This window comes from Phoxinus phoxinus (genome assembly GCF_949152265.1).
Source record: "Phoxinus phoxinus genome assembly, chromosome: 15".
NCBI lineage: Eukaryota > Metazoa > Chordata > Actinopteri > Cypriniformes > Leuciscidae > Phoxinus > Phoxinus phoxinus.
In genome coordinates this window covers 24,576,359-24,598,037 of record NC_136890.1, presented here as the reverse complement: position 1 = coordinate 24,598,037, position 21,679 = coordinate 24,576,359, and the positions used below count along the sequence as shown (strand labels likewise).

At 39.3% G+C, this 21,679-nt stretch overlaps 1 protein-coding gene and 1 long non-coding RNA gene across 7 annotated transcripts in view; one reads left to right on the top strand and one right to left on the bottom strand.

Moving 5' to 3' along the window:
• LOC307011364 overlaps positions 1 to 21,679 on the top strand; it is a 99,401-nt gene that overhangs the window by 46,580 nt on the left and 31,142 nt on the right. The gene's annotated exons all lie outside the window — the stretch shown is intronic.
• Positions 141 to 21,679, bottom strand: part of trabd2b (TraB domain containing 2B) — a 46,943-nt gene continuing 25,404 nt past the window's right edge. The window contains exons 3-7 of one of the 2 annotated variants that reach the window (XM_079636919.1): positions 14,490 to 14,636; positions 12,114 to 12,288; positions 4,732 to 4,822; positions 1,349 to 1,597; positions 141 to 1,257 (exon numbers count right to left, since the gene is read on the bottom strand). In XM_079636919.1, coding sequence (XP_079493045.1) covers positions 1,032 to 1,257; positions 1,349 to 1,597; positions 4,732 to 4,822; positions 12,114 to 12,288; positions 14,490 to 14,636 — 888 coding nt within the window. In that variant the 3' untranslated portion in view covers positions 141 to 1,031. The remainder of the gene's footprint in view (positions 1,258 to 1,348; positions 1,598 to 4,731; positions 4,823 to 12,113; positions 12,289 to 14,489; positions 14,637 to 21,679) is intronic. The other variant, XM_079636918.1, reaches the window with a different exon arrangement.

The following is a 21,679-nucleotide window of genomic DNA, read 5'->3' as shown; positions in this document are numbered from 1 at the left end:
AACTGCCTTAGAATTTTCTGCCTTCTCATGTTTCACGGAAGAAAACATATTTGCTTTGGAACTGCACGAGGGTAAGTGATGATGACAAAATGATAACGTTTTTATTTTGGGTGGACTGTTCCTTTAACAGAACAAAACTTGATATCACTGAAAATGTGGATAATAATAAAGTGTCGACCATATTTTCTCCCTCCATTTAATAAATCAACTCGTAACTGTTTTTACAATTGTAGGTATTATACAATAAATACAAATAATGATTAAAAAAAGAAACGCTTTGAGTGCCAGTAGAGGGCAGTATGCGTTCAAGTTTTAGCAACGTTGAAAACATCAATTAAGGGACAGGACAGGAGTCAAGACTGTTTACATAACTCTGTTAACTTTAATACTTGAGAAATGCATGAAAATATACTCTTCATGAAATAATAAATATAAAATTTCTGTATGAACAAATGCACAATTTACAAAATATAAGTGTCATCTCTGTGAACTATTTAAGTTAGGCTATTCAGTTATCTGTCAGTGACCATATTACATAATAACACTCTCTATTACATAATTTAGGTTTTTAACCTTTATATGATACTGATAATTTGGTATACTTTCTTTTGCCCCATTTCACTTATTAGAAAAAAAAGCACATTCACGTTTTGCTGTCTGCTCTAATGGGGGAGGAGGGAACAGTCATGTGGGTATTCACATCAAGGTACAATCTTAGCTGATAGCCTACTTATGAATAAAGTCTGGTCAGAGTCATTGCATAAGTATAACAAAATGTTCTTGTTTTTCTTTTACTGTTATTCTTACAGACTACCATTCTGCCAGATGTAACAATTAAAAATGTCTCACATATGTCTGCTGTTACATACTACAGCAACTCATTTATTGTAGGCACTAAGGCAGACATTCAAAATTGATCTAAGCAGTACCTAAATGTACTTTACTGCCATTTATTTTTATCACAGGCAAAGTCACTCAGATACAATTCTGATCGAGTTGGTTTGTGAGCTTCCAAAAGACCCATTCCCTCTTCAGGAAGTGAAAAGCAGTTGTGAAATGAGACAGGCCAAAAGGTATGTCAGCGCATATGTTGTGTTTGGAGCAGCGGAGTCAAGTACGCTGGGGTTTGTGGGCAGGCTAGGGGGCATCAGTCTGTCTCTGAGCGGCGTTCGTCTTTGCTGTTGTTCGTGCCGTGTTTGAGGAGGTTCCACCGTCACATAGCCATTGGTTATCCTCATATTCAGGTGTGGAGTTGTGCTACGGTCAACATGAAAACAAAAATGTGGGTTTTATTAGTAAAAAGCAGCTTTGAATTTCCTGCGGTTTCTGGCATGTGTCGTGTCCTCACCTGTCTCCTATGCGCACCCACAGGTCACTGAACAGCCGTGGTCGACTGTGTGTATGATGGGTTTTACGAGGGCGCTTGTAGCGGCCAAACTCCTCTAGCTGGCTGAGACTGTCTGGCAGCAGCATGTGTGAGAGTTCTTCCTGGCTGATCTCCTCCAGCTCTGGAGGTTCTGATGTCCATTCAGTCACTGACTCAGAGCTGTCTTCATAGGGATTCACAGTAGTCCCCTCAACCTCAGACCAGCTCCTTCTGTGAGAACATGTGGAAGTTATAAAACTTATGGGATGCTGAATTTTAATGGGAAATTGTCGAAACACAACAAGTGTATCACTATATATATACATATATATATATATATATATATATATATATATTCTTAAAATGATGGGTGCATGATATATCAGTTCCATTTAATTTATTCGTTTTTTTTTTATTGTGTTTATCCACAAAACCAGTCACAAGGGTACATTTTCAGAAATTGAGGTTTATACATCATCTGAAAGATTAATAAATAAGCTTTCCATTGATGTATGGTTTGTTAGGATAGGACAATATTTGGCCGAGATAAACCTATTCGAGAATCTGAGGGCGCAAAAAATAGAAACATTGAGAAAATCACCTTTAAAGTTGTCCATTTATGTTCACGATTGTGCTGCATTCACTCACAACAATAAATGTTTTACATATTTGCGGTAGAAAACGTACAAAATATTTTCATGGAACATGATCTTTACTTAATGATTTTTGGCATAAAAAATATATATAATTTTGACCCATACAATGTATTGTTGGCTATTGTCACAAATATACACGTGCGACATGTGACTGGTTTTCACATATTAGCTGATATCTAATTGGGATGATAATTTCACCACATTTTAAATTGAGATTATTTTTCATCAATTTATAGCATAAATTGTCATCCAATGCTCACTAAGATCTTTTAAAACATTATTAATTTAATAGTGTATAAAATTTAGAAGAAAAAAAATGTAATACTAAATTATAACTTTGTGATGTTTAAATTCAGTTGCAGTGTTTAAAATGATTCATTTTTAGTTTTAGTTTTCAATTTACTTAACTTTTTTTAAATTAAAATTGACTTAAAATAAATATTTGAATATCAGCCATCTATATCATAAACAATAATATCAGGCTATCAGTTCAGGTCAGAATTTTAATATAAATTTAGTTGTAGCATTTAAAACGAGTATTTTTTTGCTTTTACTGTTTTTAAATTTTTTAAATGTATTTAAAGATCATTTTAATTAAAATGTATTTTTAATAAATATTTTATTATCAGCCATTTATAACATGCAGCAATTTTCTGATTATCGGCATAGGTCAGAATATTAGTATCGATGCATCCCTATTCTCTACTTAAAATAGTGGATTAATACATATGAAGGTTATTTGAGAACTGGGTAGTGTCAGGAGACACCTTTGAAGTACTGGAGATAAAATCCTAGTAGTGTTTTAAAAAAGCTCTGGCTTATGGTGTGTGTGCATGTGTTTTGGAGATACCTTGGACTTCAAACAGCTTCATATCAACCTTTCGGCTTGCTAAGAATTTACAAAGAGCCAGTGAGGTCAAAACTACAACCTCAAAGTCTTGAGCTCCCTTACTGATATCCAAATTCAGACTTGCATACCAATCTATACAGCTATTAAATGCTAGTGTTATACAGTCATGACTCTTGTTTCATTATAGACATTTGGACATAGACTTTACCATAGTGAACCAGTAGGGCGTAGCATTGCTCAAGATTATGCCACTCTATACTTGTCACCTCCTGCTGGTGAGTGCCCTAGGGCATGTCGTCGAGTAACCATGACGACATTTGGTAAACCGTACTTTATTCCAAACTGCCTCATTGTGGTTAGGCCAACCCACTGTGTTTAGTAGGTCCATGAAGTGTTTTGTTTGGTTTGAATCTCGTAATCACCCATATGTACACCACAAACACACTACAGGACTGGTTTCGGTCCTCGAATTTGTGGTTCATGAGCGTTTAGTAAACACATGTCCAGCTGCCATTGAATGTTGTTTTACTTGCCCATCATATCACCTCATTTTTTTTCGCTTTACAGAGGAGAGAAAAGTGAGCTAGAGGGAGCAGGCCTGAGAAAGCTGGAAGGGTTCATGTTTCTAAACCACAGTCAATCCGTCCTTCAGCCAGTCCATCCAGCTGTCAGCTTGTTACCACAGCGACTGTCATCATCTCCAGCAATCTGAGAACCCCCCTCTCATGCTCTCTCTGACTCTCCCACTTCCGGTGCCGCAATGTGCCAAAGGAAAACGTTTGCACTGAAATTTTTCAAATGACACCGGCTGTATGTTGTGGCGGTGGTTGGGTGCTTTTGAGTTCTAACTGCCTTTCTGAGACTGTTGGCTTGCTCGTCGCTCTCAGTTTTCCATTTGCGTCTTTGTTGGGTGTTGGAGCCATTACAACAGCTATTTAACGAGAACAACCTACAAAGCCTTTGGATCACCTCCTTCCAGCTCCCCTAAAGGCCTGTTGAGTAATGGTACGAGTATGCCAACAATGGAGGTGGGTTTCACCTCTCTCTAAAAGATATCTGGGTGAGGACTGAGTTTGGAAGAGTGCTGGTGTAGCCCACCTTGTCATGGTTAGCAGGGGGAGATAAAAGGCATAGTTTAGCACTGTTTACAGTTTAGCACAGTAAGTGGAATATCCTCCTGGTGATTTGTAATGTGCTTGGGGTTTCTATGTGGTGAAATACGATGCACTACTGAGTCTGTGTATGTAGTATGCGTCATTATATTCTGCGCCACAGAATATTCAGGGAAGTTTGTTGTATAAATAACTTCATAATTATTGTGTGTGTGTGCACGGTATTGGCATGGGAGAAAAAGGAATTAGTGGAAGACTGAATCTTAACCGGGATGAAAAGATGAAGAGGAGTACTGCCTACTTAGTGAGAGAACCATAAAGCCAAGAGTGTGAAGCAGAGTTGTGTTCAAAATGCAGTTCCTGAAGTTGAATTGAGGTTGCAAGCAGGATGCAGAAGTTCAGCTCCAATTGGAATGCAAGGAAGTAGAATTACAATGAATTATGAAGAGATTCATATAACTGTAATTTTGAAGTTTTCAAACATGGCTTTGTCAAGCTAACATTCAAGTTTGGCTTGACAATACCATGTTTGAAAGTTTTTTTAAAAGCCTTGAAGTTTCAAGATTTATAGGCCTTGGATGGATGGATGGATTAACTTTTGTGGCCCTAGGTGGAAGAACACTTAATTTCCCAGAATGCATTGCCTGTATTGAATTTCTTTGCATTGCAATTCAGTAAATTCCACTGCATTCTGATTCAAATTTTGACCAACCCTGGTGTAAAGTGTTTGCATGTGTGTGCACTCACTGTGTGATGGGCTCTTGCGCTGGTGTGTGCTCCACCTCATAGCCCTCCTGCCGCAGAATGTCCAGTACACTATGATTCCCCAGGAAATGACCTGTAGCACACAGGAAACAAGTGGCAGCCATGTTAATGAGGATAAGTTTCAGGTGGGCGTGTGCAAATAAGAGCAAGCAGATAAGTGCATATAGTTATGGACGGACGCTGTCTCAAGAACCCTCAGTTTCTCTTGTTCTTGATCTTGAGGTGCACTTGTTCCTTCAAGAATAAGGCCACATAAAATGCCCCCGTGCTACTGTCTCTCCGCCTCAGCTCTCACATATAATACACTCATAATTCCTTCACTCTTGAGACATCAAACGCACGCGCTCCAGCGCCACGCTGATGAAAGCTGTTTCACTTGTCTGCGTAGCCGATAATCCCGTGTGTCACTCAACCCAGCAATAAGCGCTAATACAGCCTGACCTCATCGCCTCAGCATGCTCCGTGAGCTTATTAACGGCACGCTGAAAATCTTCAAGGCTGTCTCTTTTCATGCTTCTTTATCATCATTATTTTGCTGATCACTCGTGAAGACAGGGAAGGGGAGGGGGAGAGATGGGGCCCGCGGTGCTTTCTTGGCCGCCGAGTTCAAAGGCTGCTGGGGCGACTGGCACGGAGCGTGAAGAGGCTACCGCTGAGCGGCGGTCAGATCAGACGGACAGATTATGCCACTACGCCCTTCGGCCCGTTGGGAAGGAACAGGCGGCCCATTGAGGCCGGTCCTGTTGTGTTCCTCACCTCGTCTCTGACTCAGGTTCAATGGTCGGCAAGCGATCACACCCACATACTCTGATTAATGTTCATATTAAACTCGGTTAGAAACAATCTTTTATGGAGATTTCGAGTAAAACAGCCATGCCTCTGTATTCTGCATGTAAAGTCGAGCAGTGCATTTCATGTGCTGTATTTATTTGCAGGGTTTGAGCCACATAAATAACCCAGCTGGACAGAGCGTTCTCACAGAAATTTGGCTACTGGAGGAAGTAGTTACTGAAGAAGTGTTTGGTTACTAGAGGAAGTAGTTAGATTAAGTTTCAGGCTGCAGTGAGGTGCGGGTGGTCACCTGGCTACCAAATTGGTGAGGTTTTCCTTTGTTGGGTCTTATTGAGGCCGCATACGGAGGTCTTTCTGAAAAGCTCTCCTTTAATTAATGCAAGGAGGCAGATGCATGCTACAAAACAAATCAGCCTGAACTAATCTCTTGCTCTTTCTCCATAGGCACCCACACCCAAAACACTGGCACACGATAAATAAATATACACACCCAGAAACAAACAAACAAACAAACCCGTGCGCCATACACACAGACTTGTTTCACTACAGGAGCGTCAGCTCTCCAAAGGCTGATACAATTCATTATGTATATTTGTGGTGTTTATTTTGTGACCGCAGTTAGTACATTCTGATTACCAAGAGAAAACTGCTGTTAAGAAATCCTGAAAACACCCGCAGGCCTTAAACAAATCCATTTGAGGCTTAGCAAAAGCTCCTGGCTTTTCGCTAGTTACACCTAAAGCCCTCGTCCAAATCATCCTGTTTGCAGGTGCAGTGACTGTCAGTTCATTCCTTCTGATTCATTCAAAGTAGAGCACATTTCCATAGTTTGTTTTTCAACCCGTAGCTCAGTTGGTAAAGCATGGCGGGAGCAATTCCATGGCTATGGGTTCGATTCACTAGGAGTATGAATACATTGAATTCACTGTAAGTGGCTTTAAATAACGGTGTCTGGTATATTAATAAATGTAAATGCTTGCTGTTATGCTTAAGCTCTGAGCTTTCTCTCTCTCTGACTTTCATCAGACTTGTTCTCTTTTTCCCTCTCGGGGTAATTAGGGTTCTCAATCACTTTTTAGCAAAAATTCTTTGGTGCATTTATACATTTTATGAATCCCCTCTCCTCTCGCCCAATCTTCGTTCTCAGAAGATGTACTGTGAACGGTTCAGGGGTTGGTTTGAGTGTTTTGGTTTGTGTCCAGGTATGTCAGCACCTTTATGATACATTATACATGATACACACACACACACACACACACACACACACACACACACACACACACACACACACACACACAGCCATTCAGCCAATATTTTAGACTTGTTAGCAGTGTTTTACACAGCAGGAATCTTTAATCTGTCATCTTAAATCTATTTAATATATTTTTTGTCAATTTTATTATAATTTATTAAACTCGCTAATAAATGTAATATTCCATATAATATTTAGATTTTTATATGCAAAACAGAACAAACATTAACCAAAGTGAGTGAGAAAAAGTTAAAGCAAACTAGTTCAGTTATAATTTATGCATTCAAATCTATGATTGTACATACTTTGAACTATTTACATAAATCTTTTATCTACTAAAAGCCTTGTTACTGCAGTGATACATACATTGCGGTGTTAGGGTAACCCTAACCCTATTGGTATATGTTTGTCTGCTTAACACTTATGTGAATATGATTTCACCAAGTATAATATGTTCCTAGATCAACATCTTTGTTGATCCTGGAACAACATTCCAACCAACCAATCAAATTTGAAGTACAAGTTTACAGTTTATGCCAAGTTTAGGCTTGCAACAAGGGTTAGGTGTTTCTACATCAGTGTTATCCACCTATCATTTCTCTCTGATTTGATTTAGGGATAAGTTATAGGTAGGGTTAGGTTTAGGTTTAGGTTTAGGTTTAGGGATAGGGTTAGGACTACATTTTTGGGAAGGAATGTTGTTTCAGGATCAACAAAATCCAGGAACATGTCTTCCGTGGCAAAATCACGGTGGCCCCATATGGATAGCCAACTAAAAAAATATTTATTGGAGAGTGGGAACATTTGAAAATGAGGAGAAAGCACATATTGAGATCTGTGATATGAAATTGAAATGCATTGTGGTCCACCAGGCTGCTGTTGTCTTTGATCATAGTACTACTTTTGTCTTGTTTGTTGTTCTTTACTTGCTGTCCATTATTACAAGCATGTGTGAATATGTGGGTGTGTGTCAGATGATGCTCAAGGGAAGCCTCCACCTCTTTTTTTTTTCTATCCAGCGCTCAATCCCCCGTGATAACCCTACAAACTACTGACCTGCAAAGCAGCACAGCTCCATCTAATCCACACACACACATACTACCCTCTGCAAGTTTTTACAGCAGCAGGAAATCTATAAATCTCGACATGGTCTCTGAGTCAACAAAACCTCCGCGCCGCCCTGAGTGTGAGCGAGAGTATATGACCACAGATCAGCTCTCACACCTCCTATAAATCTCTAAAGATCAGGAAATTCCAGCCTTCAGGCCATCCCAGGGATCTGAGCTGAACCCAGAGATTAGTGAGAATTAAGGGGGTGCTTCTCTCTTTTACCTGTCCAAAGGGACTCCTCTGGTGGTAGTTCAGCAGACTCCATAATGAGGGGACTCTCTCTCTGTGGCACTGCCGTAGGGGAACTGGACTGAACTACTTTAAGGTCTGTTTGGGGTTCAAGGGTTTGATGCAGAAACATTGAAACTGTTTCCTTTATGGCTTTAAATATTTACATTTCTCTTACAGTGACTGTTGGGTGGCGGGCAAGCAGATTTACTAAAGAGAGAGAGAAAGTCAGTCCAATGGATGGGGACATTTTCACAGTTGGGGAAATGTGAAAATGGAGGAAAGAGACAAAAACAGGCAGAGCAGGAGCGCATTAACAGTCAAAACTCACAGGGGTTAAAGCATTTAGGGGAAATTGCCCCTATAGTTTGTTTTAGTTTCTGACAGCTGGGGTCTCTACTTTTTTTCTTGGAATGTTGAAGTGGCTTTGAAGCAGTAAACAGAAAGAAGCCTTTCTTGCACATAAATACATGTAATGGTATGTGCACACATACTTGAAGAGCAAAAACTACATTTATTGACAGGGCAGTGCACAAAAAGTGTGTGTGCGTGTGTGTGTTGGATAAAATCACTTGTGCAGTAGAAGCATATGTGTAAGTGCATCACAGTAAAACAGTGTGTGGGAGAAGAGAGATCGTGTGTAATGTGAGCTTAAATTCCATTAGCACTCAGATCAGTTGTTTTAGTAGCTAATGAGGCGTGTAATGGCAGAGTCTGATAATGAGCTCTGCTGGTCTAATTAGCACTGAGAGTCACTTTAGCACAATGTACTCAGAGATGCAGACCAACACAAGACAAACAGACTCTTTTCTCCAGGGTCCCAAAAGCCATTCCATTTGATTTGCATTTAATAGTTGAGCTTTTTTAGTGTGCATTTGGAGGGACCATTTAATGCCTGCATGAGATTCACTTTATAATATTCCTTGCCAATAAGAGGACCAATTGCAGTGGTTATTGTGATGCCATCTGGTGGAGTCATCATTTAAATAGCTTGACAAGCTATAAGTGACTCAATTAAGTTACAGTCAGGCTGCTTTTTGCATCTCAGTTTAACTCAAAAGAATCCACAAAAGTTCTTCATTTAAACAATCCATTAGAATTTACTTTTACTAAAATGAATTGGACCCAATGCAAATTGTCCCAATGCTTCATATTGCTTTATCAAACAATTGTGACCATGCCTATTTCCAAATCCATTCACTCTGCAAAGTTAACATAAGGTACTTTAACATCATATTCCCAAACCACTGGAGCTTTTGTTACGGTTTTTCAAACTGAAGCTTCTAATGCAGTGCAAAGAACCTTGGGAGTGAAGTGTCCCTCGGTTGGACACCAAGGAGATGTTCATGTCAAAGGACCCTTTGAAGCAATTCTCTTTGAGCACTTCTGTAAGGAATGACAATACAATGACCACCACAAACAACTGCAAAACACATGTGCTGAGAGTTCCTCACCACACACAAACACACGGATGAGTGATCACATTCATACAAACACAGTAAGACATAAACAGTGTCCACGGCTCTTACTGGAACTGACTGTAATAGTGCTTTAGAGCCTGTGATATTAGCTTTGTCATTTATTAGTGTCATATGCATGCCAAATCAATAGAAAAACAAATCTGAGGCCATTAATGCGAAGACAAATGCTCCCTATCACATGTAGCGTGTGTATTAAAGAAGAAAGTGGTTGGCCTGGGTTGTGGCCATTGCAGGAAATTCCTAGGGATGTTTTCAATAAGAGCACGAAACTCCACGCAGCACCGAGGAACCAGGCAAATGAGAACCTGCTGAAACGCCACACACACACACACACTCTCCTTGCTCAGCAAATGGCTAATTAGGATGTGAGTGAATATGTTTGAGGAAAGCAAAATTATTTTTATTGCACAAACAACGTTTACCATCATATAGCATTGCCTTGACATAAGGCTTTTTATGTAAGATGTATGTGTTTGTCGGAGGTTTGTTAATAGATTTCTAGTGGATGTGAAATACTAAGATATACTGAAGTTTGTGTCTATGATCTGTAAACAGATGTGCCATGGTGGTGTGTTCCTGCTTATCATCTGACCTGTTATGTAACTTTGCAGTCCTTCACACACTTACAAAAAAAAACAAAGCAAAACAGATGAAAGAGAATAAGAATTGCTTTTCTTATGAAAAACTGAATTTTCGCAAAACTGTCTACATCAGGGGTGTGTCCAGTCTTCCTCCTGGAGGGCCAATGTCCTGCCCTGCAAAGTCTAGCTCCAATCCCAATTAAACACACCTAAACAAGCTGATCAAGGTCTCACTAGGGATAGAAACTTCCAATCCAGGCAGGTGTGTTAAGGCAATTTGGAGCTAAACTCTGAGTTTGGACACCCCTGGTCTACCTGAAGTCTTGGTTTTAATATATGTGATTTACTACTCCAAACCAGTAGGGAGCAGTAACTTCTACTTGTGCTTCTACCACAGGAATTTTAAAGAATAGAGTTAAATCCGAAATCACCCCCTACACCCTCAATCACTATTCCCTACATTAGTCCACTAATACAGTTCACTTGAAGGAGTGAATGAAAACGAGTGAACAAATTCGTACAGCCATTGAGCCAAACTAAATCAAGTCTTATTCATAACCAAATCCTTTAGTTTTGTAAACTGTGTGTCTGTTGATTCATTGAACATATCCAATTCAAAAGAATGGTAGAATCCAATTCAGGTAGAGATAAGGCTGATCAGATTTTTAATCAACGTAATTTGTATGGATGACTTTTAGGGAACTTTTTACAAAATGGTGATTCGGCGTCAGGGTTGGGGGTGTGTGAGTGCACATGTGTATGATTTTCCAAAAGAGTCCTCTAAGCCTGTGCCATACGGGCTTCCTGCTGAATCAAAACATGCTTTTGGAAAGTCTACAAAGCAAAGGTGGCAGGTTTGCTGTTGAGCAAAGATGGATGGCTTGTTTAACCACTTTACCAGTACAATGTGTACTTTAATCACCCCTACAGAAACTTGTGGAGCACTCTGGTAACTGAGCCCAGGTTTACAGCTGCCAATTTTGCTTTCTGTCAATAGTTCTGACAAGGTTCTGTGTGAAATGGTCCAAATGAAAAAGTGAGTACCTCAAACAAGAGCTCTGAGTAAACATAGTTAGAGAAAGGACTAGCACACCAGGGACAGGCAGACAAACTAACCAAACTATTAGTGTTATAATTGTCACAGTCTTGATATTTTACTGATTTTGAGATAAATGTTAAATAAAAAATCACAGGACATTATCATGTTAAATTCTACTTCTATTTCATTAACACTTACAAATTGACAGACACACACACACACACACTTGTCCAGTAGAAAACCTCAGATTCACCCCATCAGTGCTAATAAACTTCACAAACATAAACGTGTGCTCATACACACACCACAGTTATCCCTGAGGACTTGAAGCAGCGTTAGCTTGGAATGCAAATTAAAAACAAACCACTCACACTCTTACAGATGAGAGTGGCTGTCAGTCCTCCCATTGGGTCTCATTCACTATTACATGCATTCAAGTGTTCTTAATTACGTGTGTACAAAACGTTTTCACTAAATTTAGAACAGGTGTGTACACGCACGCGCGCTCATTCTAATGAATCCAGATTATTCTAAAGTGTGTAGCCAGAGTTATTAATTAGCATGATACACACCCAAACTCTCACTATATGCAACGCTTTTGATGATTTAAAATTTCTTGAAAATAAGGCATTTTGTGAGGTATGCATTTGTCAAACAGACAGAGAATCGCACACAGGTGCACACAGAATAGGAATGTAAGTGATGTGTTCTCAGTCGTGGGAAAAGTTCTGAGGGTCGTTTGGTTTTACTGCCATCTGGGGGAGTTTGTGTGTGTGTTGTATGTGGAGCTGGACCTATTCCTAGTCAATGTCAACTGACCTCATCTTCACGTTGTTAAGAGTGTGTATGTGTGTGATGGTTATACGTTTTGTGTGACTCACCAGCTCCGAAAGCAAAAAAGAATCTTTGGGTGGGGCTTCTCTGAAGGAGGGCGGAGACACGGCGGGCCATTCGCTCGTTGCGTTTGTAAATGAGCTCCTGCCGCAGGTAACTGTCAATCTGCTGCGCTGTCAAACGCTCGTGAGCTGGCAGGGAACTGTTGATGAAATGCGGAAGCTGAGAGAGGAAAGAGAGAGAGAGAGAGAGGTGTTACTAAAGGCCTGGAATGAATCTTAGTCTGTGTATGTGAGAAATTGGGCAGCTGAGAAGTTTATGACGCTTTGTGGAACGTGACATCCACACAAACTTACAAATGCTGTTTTACTGTCTTGGACTCCATTGATTTGCTGCAGGGTAAAGTGTATAGAAAGCTTTCTACAGCTGGCCGCATCTCTCTACACAGTCTGCTATTAATACGTGGGGATGGACTGAAGAGATGGAAGGAGAAAAGGGAAAGTACACTTCAAAGATGGAATAGAAGAGAAAAAGCAAAGGAAGATTGGGGAAAAACAATAAAGACGCCATCTTAAAGTCCCTGTGAATTGGTTTTCCACAATAAGGTGAAGTTTTTCCGAACAAAATGATTGAGCTAGTCCGTTTTTTTAATGGAATAAAAGTCTAATGGATGCCCACTTTTTTTTACAGTAAATCAAAATCATAATAAGGTAAATTATGCAATAAAGATGTAAAGTTTGAAAAGCTTTGCTTTTATGGCACAAAGTTGTCTCCTATTTTCCTCTTCAATGCTGTTTATAATCGAGGTTGAGTCAAGGTTTTCTAATCTTTTCAAGATTTTTTTAATTTCATAGTGCTTTAAGTTCAAAGTAGAGTTTTCTCTATGATTTCATTGGGTCTTTAAGGCCTATTTACACCAAGTGCATTATGACCTTGTTAGGAAAATACCTTTTTTCATAGAGTGAAAAATAGAGTAAAAATGTTCTGCGAAGTCCATGTTTTAACTGTAAGACATTTAAGACAGTTTCAAATAAATGTTATACTTTTATGCATCATATGAGTTAGAAAGTTGCAATTGTAAGATATAAGGCTGCAATTACAAGATATGAAGTCACAATTATGGGAGGAAGAGACAATTATTAGAAAGTCACAAATGTCCTGCTACATAAAGTCACAATTTTACTTATACTGTACATTTAAGTCGAAATCGCTTCTAAATGTATGGAATCCATCTTAAGAATTGGCAAAGTGAGTATAGATGTTTGAGCAGCGCATTAGGGCAATATATATGGATATGGAGCTCAATTCTGGACCTTTCGCTCTAATAGATGGTCGGAAACACAACGCTTCCCACTGGCTATACATACACCAGAAATGGGGGGGGGGGGGGGGTAATGGATAATGGTACCAGGACGGAGGAAGCGAGAGAGACTTAAAAGGGAAACTGTGAGGTGGCCTCTTGTTAGAATCCAGAGCTTTGGAACGTCTAAATACTATGTATGTGTGTGTGTTTATCCATTCGCCCCTCTAATGAGAGAACAGTTTGGAAATTGGGAGGCCGAGAGGGTAAATATGGCTGTGCACGTGTGTTTATCTGAGAGATTCCTGCCTGAGCTGTGCAACTGAAGGTGAAGTGCAGCGATGCAGAAAGCCATACGTTTGACTCTCTCTGTGTGTGTGTGTGTGTGTGTGTTTGTATTCAGACACTGATAGATGAACTGCTGTACCCCTGCAAGCATCCAAACCACTTTTAGTGAAGGCTTTCCTGTAATGCCCTCTTATACTCTCTCTCTCTCCTCCTCCTCCTCTCCTATAAGACACAGTATAGAGAACCTTTAGTGTGCTAAAAGATTTAAAAGTCATGGAAATTCAGTAAAAAGAGGGAACCTGACATTTAATGAGTTTATGTATTCATTATCATTGAATGCGGTTTGGATTTCTGTCTTTAATGAAGAGACTCTAGCAGAAAACTCAACTCAAGCTCTAAGTCAAGTATTAGATTTCCGCATAGTATATAGAAACTGAAATCGAGAAAGAGAATAAAGTTGAGAGGCATAAAGCAGTGAAAGGGAGAGCAGTCAGATACCTTATCAGACAGTAAAGCCATTAGCTGCACAGTGTCTGATCTTTGCAGGAAATATGGAACAACAGAGAAATTCCCTCCCTCCTTCCTCTTACTGCTCCCTCACATTTTTCCTAAAATGTTCGTTCTCTCTTGCACTGTGTGTGTGTGACGTTGCTTTAATCTCTTAGTGTGCAGGGTGAAGTGGAGAATTATAGGCCATCCATCAGAAGGAACCTGTTGCTGCTCAAACTTTAAGCTTATAATGACTTCAATACATCACATACATGCAGTTACACTACACACATACCGGTACTCACATGATGCATAGAACAGGAGTGTGTGTTTTGTGTGTGTGTACCTGTGATGTGTCATGATTGAAGATGATGGAGTTGAGGTCCCCACAGTTGTAGTGTGTGATGAGGTCCTCAGTAGTGAAGGCGCCCTGCATAATGCCTGCACGCAAACTTTCATGCTGCAGTAGAGTCTGGTTGAGAGCAAACAACACCTGCACACACACACACACACACACACACACACACACACACACACACACAGAGAGAGAGAGAGAAGGGGGGTCAGTTTTTCATTTTGAACACATAAAATACACAAGTTTAGTCATTTTCACTCCCACACACACAATATAAAGTCACAAACGCACTTCATTATTCACACACTATAAACATACTCCATATGAATTTTTTCCTTTTGGAGGCACCCAAAAATTACGCCAGCATACTGCCAGGTACTGCAGGCAGTTTCTAGAGAAACAGGTATTAGAGAGAAACAAAAAAAGACAGGGAGTGCTCCTTTAAAAACGGCTCTATCTCCAGGGTCCAAGGGTTGTAAATCTACAGCCCCCCATTAAAATAAAAAGTAAACTCTCTTTAGAGAGAATTTATGGTGTGCAACAGCCACAGACCACAGCGACACTGCAGCTGTCCCAGACTCCTGGGGTTAAACTTCACACTCCCGCCCACTTCGCTCCCACACCACGCCTGATTGGCTGACTCGCTCGACTCTGGCTGTCAATCAAAGTTAAGCGTTTTGACAGCACAGCCCGTTAGAGATGGGAGGGGGGCGTTTTTTCTGTTATTTTGCGTGGAAAGGTAGATCGAATTTCACACTGTCGTGCACTCTGCTGGCTACACGTTCATACCCGATCATGTGTGGTCAGTTGATTTGTGTACTTGATTACACCTCTCTATTCTGGCTGGATCCCGTCACATTAATTGCCTTGGAGATTTACAGGGAGGGTGTGTTTGTGAGCGTGTGTGACAGAAATACAGTAATGAAAATGGTCAATGAAAGCAGTGATGCTGATTGATTTATGCACTAGCTTAAAGGCTACATAAGATTTAGCTCTTGCCTCATGCAGAAAGGTTGGAAATGAGAGTCTGTGCTGTTCTATTTAGCACTGGGAATGAAATACACAATGCTGTTTTGCTCAAACCAAACTTGACATCACTTTGTTTAAAAGTTTGAGAATCATAATATCTATCTATCGGTATAATTAAATGTTTATCTTAGCTACAGTAGCTATACCTTTCTTTAAACATTGTTATTTTAACATTATTATTGCTATTATAGTATTTTATCTTTTATTTTTAGATTTTCAGTTTTCATTTTGATTTTAGATTTTTTTTTATAATTTAACAAATTACTGTGCTTTTGTCATTTTTATTAGTTTTTGTCTTAAAAATATTTCTATATAACTTTATTTTTTCACTTTTCATATATCTTCATTTCATTTAAGCTTTATTTCAAATAATTTTTGACAGTTTCATTTAACTATAACAACACTGTTGTTGATAGCTTTCCCAACACTATACATGGGTATGACGTCAGCGTGGGCTTAGTGATACTATTTAATCTATTCAACATTTTTTAAACAATTCTATTTTCAGCCTAGTGCTGTGCAGATCTCTGTCACGCTGCCAGTGCGGTAATCCCAAAATGGACCACGATCAAACCAGCACCAGAACGGCACGAACCCACTCCATCTATCGCACTTCACATCCAGCCAGCTCTCTGTGCTCTCAGCCGACCCCCTGCCGGCCTCGTAATCGCCGGCCGTTTATTTCCATATTGCGTGTGTTGTTTTATTGTCTTCAATTTTTACGTTGCCATGTCATGTCGGGTGTTGCCCTCCTGTGCAGATGTGCTCTGGCTCCGTGTGCCACGGTATTTGCCCACACATGGGAGCTTTATAGTGATGCCAGCTGCTGCAGCGGCCATGGCACGCTCAGATTAGGAGACGGGTGTCTGACCCATCTGCCTCGCTTCTGTGCTGGTGCCAAAAATGAGGAGTTTCCCTTAACCTTAAGCGCATTCCATGTGAGAAATAGAGAGATGAAAGGACGACTGGGATGTGATAGATAGAGGGATTAAAGGATGGGACGGCGAGGACGAAAGCGAGCCAGGGAAGAGAATTGGATCATTCTGTGCTTCTCTGCTGTTCATTTGATGGACAGAGTGCGAGAGAGCGCAGACATTAAGGCCTGGTGTTGTGTGTGTGTATGTGGGTATGTGGGATGAAGGATGGTTAAAGTGTGTGAGAATGTTCCATTTGTTAAAGTGTGAACACACTTTAGCATCCATTGTGCTAAACAAAAGCATATTTTCACAGCGCTTTCTCTCTGGTAATGGAGATTTCACAGGGTGGTAGGTGTGCGATTTACCCAGATGGACTTCTTGACATGTGAGAGGCCCCGTTTACATCTGATAATAACATCCGTTTTGGTGGCCAGTTTAAAACAGGATGATGTTTAATACAAGTGTTAAGATTGAGATATGAAATAAACCTAAAAGGTATAAACAGTGGTGAGAATTTCCTTTTTGTGATCGGATCACTCGAGACGGATAATCGGTGTAAACGGGGCTTGAGTCTCATGGACTGATTAAACACAGAAACCCCTTAAAAAGTTTGGAGAACCCAGCCTGCTTCTGGAACATCTTACCTTCTCACAAGCATTGCATTCCAAAATTTCATTAGCGGTTTGGAGAAAATAAATAGAGAAAAATACCAAGTGAGGGAGGGAAACACAAAAGAAGAGAATGTTAATTCCCATGTAATGATCCCAAATGAGAGAAGGAAAAAGAAGCATGCTATTTCATTGACACGTGCGAGTATGGAAGTAGTTGACTTCTAGCTCGTTCGTGTTTGTGGTCCAGCGGACGTCTTTTTTAGTTCAGCTGGCGCTGATCTTGTACACGACAAACACACAGCTCATTACATTATCACTCTCACACCTTCATTTCTTCGGGTCTCTTTCTTCATTCAATTATTTGACTCGCTTGTCTTCATTGTTGTTTATGGAAAGTTCTGAGGTAGAACAGAGGGATGGAGGGAGAGAGAGGATGGCAAAATAAATAATAGCTGGCTGCAAACGCATGTGCGCCACAGCTGGAAGTGATTTCGTCTCTTTTAGAGTGGTCAGATGCATTATGGGAAAAGTGCAGATGGGCACAGGTGCAGTCGGTGGGCAGTGCGAGCCAAAATCAGCTCAGCGTATCCAAACATAAAAAGGAAAACAGCAGTCGAGCACAGCTGACCACTTCAATCCAACATCTTGTGGATGACACTTGCTCTTTATTGGTCATTAATTAGAGGTTCTCTCTTTCTTGCCAAAATTATCCCTGCACTTTTGTTCTCACTCTTGACTGCCCCCTACATGTCACAGAGATGCATTATGTGGATTAGCTTGGGATAACTAATATATGGCATGAAGTTTTTAGTTTCCAATCTTTCAGAAGAACGGTTTTCACAGCAAGGTTGGACAAAACTTGAATGTAAGAATTGCCCGCTTTTAATTCTTGAATGTGAATTTGAACTGAAAGTTTAGTATTGTCAAAACAAAAATACTCCCTCAGACAAAATTTCCACCACATTGTTTCAGGTAACTTTATAAAACTATTAAAATTGTGATCTATGTATTTTTTTAATATTTAATAAACGATTATAATTATGATATTTGGGTTAGGTCCATTAAAAATGACTCAAAATCATATTCTTTGCATTTATTTATGTTCCATATTAATTGTACTTCCTAAAATTTAAATTTTAATTCAATTAGAATTTCAATTCTGCTTCCATTTTAATTTGAAGTTTAAAAGGCATTTTCAATTCAATTTCCAACGAAACACAAACCTGAATCAAAGCAGGTGAGATTTTAATGTTGTTTTGCAGGGCTGTAAACGATTCATCGCGATTAATCGCATCCAAAATAAAAGTTTGTGTTTACATAATATATGTGTGTGTACTGTGTATAATTATTTTGTATATATAAATACACACACATGCATGTATATATTTGAGAAATATTTGCATTTATATACTGCATATATATATTTATTTAATTTATATTATATATAAATATAACTATTTTTTATATAAATAACAAATTTTTCTTAAATATATACATGCACGTGTGTGTATTTATATATACAAAATAATTATACACAGTACACACACATATATTATGTAAACACAAACTTTTATTTTGGATGCGATTAATCGCGATGACATTCTTCTAAACCATTTTGTGTAAATTCTGCATTTTTTCTTGCAGTACCATTAAAAGGACATCTTTGTACCTTTTTTACACCTAAAAGTTGCATATTAGTACTTTAGAGTACAAATACGTACCTTAAGGTACTACTATTAAACTTTTTGTGATAAAAAAAGGTACATTTTAAGGGTACTGCCCCATGAAGTGATAAGCAATTTTGTACACCTTTTTCTTTCTGTGTAATGCATTGCCTTAAAGAAACAGACCCTTTGCAGCATATGTTTTGAAGCACTTTCTGGACCAGGATTTCTCTTTTGCATACTAATTTTACATGCTTTCCTTGTCTTGTCTTGTCTTTTCTTTTAGTCCAGGAGTCTATATTAGTTACTGCCAAGAGAAGTTTGGTAGCACATTGGTGCATTTTGGTTTTCCTCTCCTTCCTGGCTTGCCAGACAAATCTCTTCATCTCTCTGTCTAATCTCCTCATGCACTCGTCTCCATCCTGTCAGTCTGTGTCTTGAGCCCGCTGTCAGCCTGCAGTGACCATCTGTGTCTGTTTAATAAGATCATGGAGAGAGTTCCTCTTTTATTTTCTCTCTCACACCCTCTCTCCCTCACTTTTTGCACTTGTCCAAAAACAAACTCTGCCATTTGACTTGGCAGCACCGGTAGCGGAGTCTTCAGCCATTCTTTCCCTTCAAACAAAAAAAAGAAAACAAGACGAAAGAGCAGGAAAATAATCAACTGTTTCTCAGCGCTCCAGCTGCTTCTGTGCTGTGAGGAGAAAAAAGTGGGAAATTACAAGAGAGTCTGAAACGTATAGAGAAAGTGAAAGGGTACACCACTGAGAAACAGGAAAACGCTCAGGCCGGTCTCTAGGAGCTAAGGGAAAGATGGAATGGAGGGATGAATAAACAGAGAAGGAGAGGAGCATTGTTGAGAGGGGTCAGAGGTCAAATAAAACTCAGCCTCCTGAAAGCCCACCGCTCTGAATAAACATGCCAGTATAGATGAGCTGAGCTGCATGGGGCTTTAGGACACTTATTAACCCCTGTGTGTGTGTGTGTGTGTGTGTGTGTGTGTGTGTGTGTGTGTGTGTGTGTGTGTGTGTGTGTTGTGAGAGAGAGTCAAGGTTTTTTTTGCCTTGTAGAGTTTTCTGAACGACATTACAGTTTAACATACATCTCCTGTGTTTTCGTACTGATTCTGACTAGATTGGGATCTGTGTATCTCTGGATGTGGGAGTTATGGAAGGTCAAGTGCTATGGATGTACATGCATCATGAAACCCTTTGAAATAAAAAGAGACGAATATAGATGTGACCGACGTATGATATAACACACTACCATTAAAAAAATTGTGTTTTTATTAAAGAAGTCGCATTTACTTGATCAAAAATGCAGTAAAACAGGAATATTGTGAAATATTGTTACAATTTCAAAAACATATTTTCTCTTTTGAATATATTTTAAAATGTAATTTAGTCCTGTGAAGGCAAATCTGAATTTTCCAAGCCATTACTCTAGTCTTCAGTGTCACATTACCCTTCAAAAATGACCCCCTCGGCCTCGCCCCAACAGTTGGAAATTTGCTTCGTAATTTAGTTTTTTCACAAGTGTGTGTGTGTGTGTGTGTGTGTGTGTGTGTGTCCTGCACTCTTGCATTGATCCTTTCACATTCTGAAGATAGTGGCCCCTCCCACTGGGAGAGATAACTGACTCCCACTGCTCTTTATCAGACCCTGGGGCGTCTGATAGCATCTAAACCATATGATGCTCATTCCTGAGCAGAGCGAGAGAGAGAAAGACAAAGAGAAAAACTGAGAGAGTCCTTCCAACTTCTCCCTTATCTACAGGATAGGCTTTTGTTCGTTTAATGCCCCCGGACAGCGTAATTCTCCTTGAGTGATTTGTAGTTTTCACAATCTCTTGCTGGAGAGTGTGCTGAAACATGAGTGTAACCCATAAGTTTTAATATGATAATAAATGTGCTAAGGAAACTGGCCTCCTACCGCTGCTGTTCATTCATACAGACAGACCTGTGTGTGTTTGAGAGAGACTAAATGAGAAGCAGACAGTGACAGTGTGTCGTGTTCTCCTGCTTAAAGTCACAGATGAGATCTGGAGCACAGATGGACTGCTCTCCACCAAAACCTGCAGTCTTATCAACATCACGTCCTCTTTCTCCCTCTGTTTCTACGATTCATCCTCATCATAATGTTTACTCTCCTTTCATCTACTCTCGGCCCTTCCTGTGCCATTTTCCTTTCATGTGCCTATGTGTGTGTCCACTAATGTTGGCCGAATCTGTGTGATTGTATAGTCAACATCTGCTCCAGTTGGTTTTTACATGACTGTAGGATGCACTGATGATTTTTTATTTATTTACCCCCCCCCCCCCCCCCCCCCAATAAAGCCATAAAATGCCACTTTCTTTTAGCTGAAATAGCTTTAATAGAAATAGAATTAGACCAAATAGCTGAACAGAAAGCATTACCGGTTTTTACTTAATTTTAAATAACCCAAAAATGGGCTTTAAAGTACCAAAAATGAAAATTTTGCCATCAGTTGCTCCTCCTTAAACCCTTTCATTCATCTTTAAACCACAAAGATATTTTTAATGAAGCCTATATGACATTTCTGTCCCTCTTATGAAACTCCATTCACCCACAACTGTTGTCATAAAAACGTTGTAAATCAATCCACAATAACCGAGTGGTTTAATCCAATTATAAATCAATTAATATGGATTTATTTTACAGTATTGTTATAAACTTTTTAAACTGTCAAAGATTTTGGTGAATGGACTTTCAATGGAGAGGAAACAAAAAAAATTGCACTTTTTGCCACTTGTTACCCAATTCTGTTTTACTGAAGGATAAAAACCATATTATATTGTTATATTGTATCACTTATATTTATTTAAATTTTGATATACTATAAATATAATATTAAAATGATAAAAATAATAAAATATATAATTTTGTTGTAATTTACATACAACATTTTTCGAACAAAGATCATTTTAATACAAGCATTTT